Below are 7,747 nucleotides of genomic sequence, written 5' to 3'. Positions count from 1 at the left end.
GTCGTAGCTGTAAGTATTCTTAGTGAGCTGACTTTGGTACTCTACAGTGGCGTGAGCTTGGTGTGTGTGGACGTGTGGTGATCGTGGTGTTTCGGCAAGATGACTCGGGACTTTATGGTAAAGTAAGGCGCAGTTGCGGTGGGTGATGACGTTTGACGCTTGTAGACAACATCCATGGGTGAACCTAAGAATGGTAACAAATTGCAAATTCGAACACTATCTCATACTGTACCTTTTCAAATTAATAAGCTCTCGCTCCCAAATTCATTGAAACCAACAGCAAGTTCTTACAAGGTTCAAAAAGTGCCCCATCCATCCAACGTGGCAAACCCTCACACAACGTGTAGCAACCTGAATGAACTTATTACAAAACATGGAGCGCCACTCGCTCACACAACTAAAGTTCTAACTGAACCGTATTGAATACCGTGCATCTGATGATTTTTCAACCACATTATATATAATAAATGTCTTCAGAATTGAACTTCATTTCATAATATCTAAATTAGTTAGTCGATCCAATGTGCGACATGCACGGTTTCTAATTTCAAAGTGCTTTTTCTTTAGAAAATAAAATATATATTGCCTCCAGCCTCTATATTGCGAATGCACACAACCCAATGTTTATTAGCGTGTCATAGCTACAAGGATTACAAGCTCAAAACAAAATAAACACACCATATCAACTTAGCATGGGAAAAAATTACAGGCTCATCATTCAAATTGGGACATTCTTTTGGAGACATTTCAAATTGGGACATAAACTCCCTCATAAGCCACCCTAATCGCTTGGCCCTAGCTTCCATTTGCTCCTTGTACTGAGGCGTTGTAGTAAAGCCCCAACACTCCAATCGCTTGGCCCTAGCTTTCATCTGCTCACATCGCAACCATTTGATACACAAGAACAAACACCTGCATAATAGATCACAGTTATGCCAACGATTGTTAAAAAAAACAGTTATGCCAACAGGAATTAGTGAGTGGAGAGGGTTATATACTCCACAAAACCATGTATTACAAACATGTGGCATGCTTCATGGTGGAGTTCTATCATTGGCCAAATATGTAAAAGCAATATGTTTTGTTTTCCACTCGCAAAAAAAATGTTTTGCTTTCACAAAACATAAATAAAAGGATACAAAGTACAACAGTATGGAAATTTTCTTATCCTACCTTTTTGACTTGGGTGCTTCCTCCCATCTCCTTCACTTGATCGCACTATCAAAAAGTTATAATGCTGATATTGGGATTACCCGGGTGCTTGTTGATCGCCTCCCTGATCGCAGCCTGAAGACTCTGCCCCTGCATGTGTGGATCCTTTTCTTCCATTCCACATGAACTGCATACCATCATATGAAAACAACTTTGCCTAAAGAGCCCGGCCCGCTTGTAAATGTTCACCTTGCATGCCTTGAGACTTCCCAGGTGCTCGATGCCATCAAGAACACCATCGGCGTGCTGCACAGCTTCTGCGCAACACTCTATAGTGAGGTCCTCGAGCCTTGGCATAGCCCCTGCCTCGAACACCAGGCAAGGCACTTCATATGTGAAGACAAGATTCTTGAGGTTTGGGAACGTTGAACCACGGATAACGACGACGTCTTCTTCGGGAGCATGATCCCTAACACGCAATGTAAGGTGCACCAGTGAGGTCAGACTGGAGAGAACCTCAACACCAATCCTCGGCAGTGACACAAGTTGCATCTCCAAGCTTTTGAGATTTTCAAGTCGCACAATCCAATCTGGGACCATGGAGAAGGGGCAGTTCAGCACGTGCAATCTATAAAGATGGCGTGGAGGTGGGGTCCAATAAGCCAAGCAATCACCATTTAAGTGGTCTCCACTAGTGGTTAGGGATTGAAGGCTGCTGAGCCTACAGAGCGAAGGGAGTAGACAGTCTTCAAAAGCGTTAGTGAGTCCGGACAGGTGAAGCTTTAGCTCTCTCAAGTTCTTCAGATTACCGAGTTCCTTCAGGATCTCCAGATTTGTCTTCAGATCAACTTTTGTCCTCAGATTGAATTCATCCAGGAGCCCAAAATCTGTGATGCGAAGTTCATGCAAAGTACGGAGGGCTTCCATCCTGCCGATCCCACCAAACAAAGACAGATCTGAAGGAATGATGAGATGCCACAACATTGAGGGTAAGTAGCGAACATCCAGCCATGCACCATTTTCTCCACCGACGATCTCCAATATCTTCAGATGTTTCAATTTTTGCAATTGTTTTAGGAGTTTCTCACACTTCAAACCTCCAATCCTCAAATATCTCAGTAGGAACAAATTGCATATAGAAGATAGATCATACTGCTCTTCCTTGGTATCATAAACATCAAGATGTAGAACTCGCACGAGTTGAAACCTCGAGAGAGAAGGCATACATTGACCAGGGCCCCAAAAGTTAAATGACCTAACTTGGGCTAAAGCAATGCTCCCTACCACATGATTGCATTCTGAATTTCTGACTTGGAGGGATAGTCGGCGAACTTCCATGGAGCATTTCCTGGTATGTGGATCACGAATAATAGGGGATTCCTTAATTACAGTGATAAAGTTTTCTTCTGTGGACTTCAGTATGATAAAGTCAAGCATTAGATCATGCACTCGACAAGACAGCACATTCCCACAGTCATCAAACCTGGCTATTTGGATCATGTTTTTATTGATGAGCTCACTAAAATAACTTTCTGCCATCTCCTCTAGGCCAACAAAACCCTCGGCGACCCATCTCTTAACCAAATCATCCTTTCTTATTTCAGAATCTTCAGGAAATATACCAAGATATAGCATGCAGGTCTTGAGATCCAGAGATAAATAACTGTATCCAAGATTAAGGACATGTCTCATCCATTGAAAAGCAGGGTTTCCTTCCAACTGTAAACTTAAATAGTTTTGTATCATTTCCCAGAAATCCTTTGAATTTACCTCCTTATGATTAGCCAAAAGGCTGGCTACAGTCAGTATGGCTAGTGGAACCCCTTGACATTTCTTTAGAATTTCATCAGAAACATTCATTAGTTTCTCAGGACAAGCATCTTCAGAGGGGAAAATCCTTCCATGGAATAATCTCCTTGAGTCAAGATCATTAAGAGGTTTGAGCTTGTAAACATGGCCATGTGAACAAGAACATGCCTGAGCTACATCTTCAATACGTGTAGTTGTTATAACTCTACTGCCATTATTATTCTCCATCAAAGAACATTTGATAATGTTCCAGGCTTCCATTGTCCATATATCATCAATGACGATGAGGTACCTGTCAAACAATATGAAATACGATTTGTGACACTAATAGTATAGAACCACAGCAGGATACCACGGTATTATCGCTCTTACATATGCTAGTTAAATTTGTGTAATTACAGATTGTTAAAAAACAAATGTGAGTGAAAGTATCATCATTAACTTCACATATATCTAAGAACCCTGTGCAGAGCCCGGATAGACCACTGGAATTTTATACGTGCAGTTCTCCTGCATGGTTAAGAAAAAAAAAGACCACTAGAATTTTTCCAGCATGCATGATTGAGAAATATACAAATAAAAAAATGCGGCCCGATGCAGGTAGTTCCCTCTAGCGCAGGTCCAGGGAAGGGTCTGACCACTTTGGGTCTCAATTGAGAAATATACAGATAAAAGACTCGCAAAATTTCTAATAAATATTTCTAATTGCAGCTTAGTTTGAATCTTGATTACTTGTAAATTCCACTTGAGTAATTCTGATCAGAAGTTACTTTGTATACAAGTTTGAGACTTAAATTTATATTTCTCCAATTTAGAAACATAAATGACAGTGAAGTTTAGGCCTCCACTTCTAAGTAGTGCCTTCTGTGCTCAAAGTCTCAGACCAAACTAAAATTTGCTTTGTGTACTAACAAATCCTATCTCATATGGTGGTGCTCTCTGGTGGTAACGTCCCACATTTAGTCTAGTTGGATACGTCATATGGGTATACATATCCTTGATCTACAACATTCACAAACTATTGGTTTCAGGATCTAAGCATGCCATGGATTTAAGTGGACTTTGTTTTACAGAAAGGCAAAAATGACCAAGCCCAAGTAGTTCGATAAGTCAGAGAAGTAACGGCATGTCTGAAGTGTCAACAGAGTATGGGGCCATGCAAATGTAATTGCGAACCAGCACAGATAAAGAAGTGATAGTACTTAACTAGTCAATTCTATGGAGGTTATCCAATTACGATGTGGCTATTCATACATAGTAATCATTTGTTATAGCTGATCTAGTCATAGGAGCATACCTTTTGTTTTGGAGAACTTCCCTAAGTTTGTCGATCAGTTGGCGCTCTTCATTCAGGAAAGAAGGCACCTGCCCCCAAACTCCAGAGAGTATATCTGACAATACCTTGATAAGACTGGGATTTTGAGCCACCGATACAAAGGCTGTGCAATCAAATTGGCTTTTGATCTTATCATGAACTTGTTTGGCAAGCGTTGTCTTGCCCATGCCTCCAAATCCAACAACTGATACCACATGAAGTTGTGGTGCATTCTCCTCCATCCTCAGCAACTCGATAAGCTTGACCTTTGGGCGATCTATACCTACAAGGCTACTGGCCTCGGTGTAGAGTGCCTGTACACGAGGGTCAATAGCTTCAGGGCCCCGAGAAGAACCAACATGCTCATCAAGCTTATATCTATTGTGACGATCGCTTGCTTCCAAGACCTGAGCCTTGAGTTCTTCAATTCTGTTAGCAATCTTGTAGTGAGCCTTGAGCTTCTTTAGTTCACCCAAAAGCCCATCCTTGGCATCAGCACTATCAAGATCATTCATGAATATGTCGATGCAGTCTTCCATACCATAAGATAGCTCACGGACCTTGTCACGCCAGTCCTTCTGTTGCTCATCGAGCTCGTCGAACCTAGACAGCTTCAGGAGCAGAGCATTCATAGAGCTCATCTCATCTTTCAAAGAGATGATCTCCTTCTTCGCATCTTTGGACAGCCTGTACTTCTTCTCCAGCAAGGCCGCGAGCTTGCTTAGGAGTGATGACATCGCTCCTGTCATGGCAACCGCTATCACCCCCTCCATTTGTTGCAGGGTCTTCTTTCCCACAATCAAGCAATCTAAATAGCCTTATGGACTGTGTGTGAGGCTTTGGGATTCGGGAGAAGGGGATGTCAAGTGGTATGGGAAGAGGCTGGTCATTGCAAAGCAGCAATGTATATAGAAGTGGAATTCATGAACTTCGAGTATCGGTCAACCATGTGAACGGTGTCTAAACTTGATTATCCTTGTGACGAGGTCCAACCTTTGTACCAGAACTGGTTCATGCATGTCACCCTCGCTTGAACTGATTCCATTGGTGTGCCTGACTACCAGTATTGTTTCTAGGAATAAGAGAATGTGGATTGGCAAAAACTGCATTCTGCACCAAGTGTCAACCAATCATACGAGGAGGTTACCTTTCTTCCAACCGACTCCACTTTTTTTTAGGAAATGGCAATCTATTCTTATAGGAAGATTCCTGGAGTGAGTTGCATACTATCACAAACCAGATCAGCTGAACTTCTAGGCAACTTCACCATGCATAATGGTCTCACTCCTGGAACCAAAATCAACATTTGCCCTTGTCACAGACTTGTTTAAGGAATCCTGGGAAGAGGATAAGGGTCTACGACAGGCTAAGTCAATTGGGAGAAAATGAGGGAATGAAGAAACCCATCAATCAATGCATTAGGTTGCTATCTCTCTCTTTTCCCGCTTGAAAAATAAGGCTAAAAGTTGACCTCTTCTGTAGTTGCATCATCTTGATACGGTGCTGTGAATAAAAAAAAATCATCATCTTGACAATGTCTCGAGAAAGTTTTTCTTTTTAAGTGACAAGTCAAGTCGAGACGCCTTCCAACAGGCTAAATCTGACTAATCAACACTACTAATCAAGGGGATTCATTAAATTTGACTAATCAACCACTACTAGACGAGGGGATGTATGAACTTTTCATGCAACAGTACCTGGAACAAGGTATTCAAGTCGACAAGTCGATTCAAGACACCTCCCAAACAAACAGTCTGACTAGTTGGCGGCTAGTTAGGACTTAGGCCACTAGATTAGACAATTTACGAACGCAGGCTGCAAGCTTTCAAGTTTCAAGTCATTTTTACTGCATATTCAGGAACCCTTTTAGCGGGCAGTACACCTATAAGCGCACTCTTAGTGCCACAAGATGCATGGCTGATATACATCGCTCCAGCTAGATTTTTCGCCACTTCTAACCTTGATTTTGCGCTCTTTTCTTGGGTATTTAATTGTCTGGACTCAGAAACTAATTTCGCATGCCCTATTTTGACTGGGAGTGTGGACCATAGGCCACCAAGTCTGGCCAGAACCAAGGTGGAAATTGATTTTTAAGAGGATATCAATTTTGTCAAGTGTCCAGGCCAGAGCTGCTCTATGTATGTAAACTAGGTGATGGAAATTAGTCAGCTGATATCAGGAAAAAGGAATGCGAAGATTTCTCGTACTCAAAATGAGGCTGGCCATGCTCTCACTTCGAGAGTCCGGTCGCAGCAATCCACTGCATGCTGGCTTGGTAATTACTCACCTGAAGTCAAAGTACCTGTTTGGAATGATTGTAATCTTTGATTGAGCAAGGAAATCCCTTTCCCCGCAAAATAATAAAAAGGTGTGGCAACTTCACAGGGGAATTGGGCTGTAAGTAAGGGTGTATCTCAATTTGGTTGACTGCGGGCTTTATCTTGTTGGAGGCCAAGCAGTCTCTCGTGAGTAAGATGTTGTAGTTGCTGGATGAATAATTCAAGGGTCAGATTTGAGAAACAGAATCTCTCTAGAATGAGAAGTAGGCCGTGAAATCTCCAATCATGATAGAAATGGGGACAACAGAATGGAACTACAGAGATGTAAGGTCTATTATAGTTTGATTCTAGTTCTTCTCAATATGCATAGCTCGAGTAGCAAAGTTCAAAATGAACACTCGATACTACCAGTACAAAACTAAAACCAGACACTGCTGTAGAGGTAGCCAAGCTGAAGTTAGTTAGAGATCAGACACTCTCATATATTAAAGTCAACACTGGCAAACAGATCTCAGTCCATTGTTTGGTAACTACTAACTAGTGCTAACCATGGCGGCGAAGAAGCCTACATGCCAGTCTTAGTGCCTGTTATGCCAGGCAGTCTATGGAATTAGTAGTTTAGTAGTACACCTTTTTATAGAGATTTTTAGTCCATCTTGCGCTGAGTTAGTGAAACGATTAAATGATTGATGTGCTGATATGATGCAGCATGGTTTCATTGGAAAGTCTCATATCCAACAACCATTGCTCTGGGCTTAGTTTATGTAGTCCAATCGGTTTATATATCTACAGATAGACAAGCCAATCACATGTAAATTTCGTACTAAATCGAAATTAGCTGTCAAATAAAACATATCCAGCCGATGTATAAAAAAAATCTCCATTTCATTATCTGTTCAATCAGCTGCCCTGGTGGTGACAACCGAGCAGAACCAATCGAGAAGCAAACAAAAGGTTGAATTCATGGAGTAGGCTTTCAAGTGGTTAAATATTATCTATTACAGTATTATTTCCCCACTATTTATTTTGTTTATTATTAGTCCTTTCTATACTGAAGTATGGGACTGGAAAAAATGTCAGTGGTAACAGTTTCCGTCTTACCCGAGTGGCCGCCGGCGCCCACTCCCGCTTCCTTGCTCGAGCGTCGCCGGCGCGGGAAGTCAGGACGGGCAACGCATTTTACGGCGACGCG

General features: G+C 41.9%; 1 protein-coding gene across 3 annotated transcripts; it reads right to left on the bottom strand.

Annotated features, from left to right (window-relative positions):
* Positions 1-556: 556 nt before the first annotated feature.
* Positions 557-7,745, bottom strand: LOC125531465 (disease resistance protein RGA5-like). 3 transcript variants are annotated; one of them, XM_048695859.1, is made up of 5 exons: positions 7,657-7,745; positions 5,424-5,779; positions 4,259-5,329; positions 1,174-3,253; positions 557-912 (listed from the first exon to the last, which is right to left on the bottom strand). In XM_048695859.1, exons 3-4 carry the CDS (start codon positions 5,047-5,049, stop codon positions 1,222-1,224), a joined length of 2,823 nt encoding a protein of 940 aa, XP_048551816.1. In that variant the 5' UTR covers positions 5,050-5,329; positions 5,424-5,779; positions 7,657-7,745; the 3' UTR covers positions 557-912; positions 1,174-1,221. The 3 variants fall into 3 exon arrangements, with proteins under 3 accessions (XP_048551816.1, XP_048551815.1, XP_048551813.1); XM_048695858.1 differs by having other exon boundaries at positions 4,259-5,563; positions 5,748-5,779; XM_048695856.1 differs by having other exon boundaries at positions 4,259-5,779.
* Between the last annotated feature and the right edge of the window lie 2 nt (positions 7,746-7,747).

The sequence above is a fragment of the Triticum urartu genome, unplaced genomic scaffold (assembly GCF_003073215.2).
Source record: "Triticum urartu cultivar G1812 unplaced genomic scaffold, Tu2.1 TuUngrouped_contig_7156, whole genome shotgun sequence".
In the NCBI taxonomy this organism is placed as follows: Eukaryota; Viridiplantae; Streptophyta; class Magnoliopsida; order Poales; family Poaceae; genus Triticum; species Triticum urartu.
Note: the sequence above shows the minus strand (reverse complement) of the source record. Positions and strands in the feature narration are given on the sequence as shown.

Excerpts from the sequence above, each read along its gene's own strand:
- LOC125531465 (XM_048695856.1), bottom strand. The coding sequence starts at position 5,049 with ATGGAGGGGGTGATAGCGGTTGCCATGACAGGAGCGATGTCATCACTC. Across the intron at positions 3,254-4,258 it reads GAAGTTCTCCAAAACAAAAG|GTACCTCATCGTCATTGATG; the intron begins GTATGCTCCTAT and ends ATTGTTTGACAG.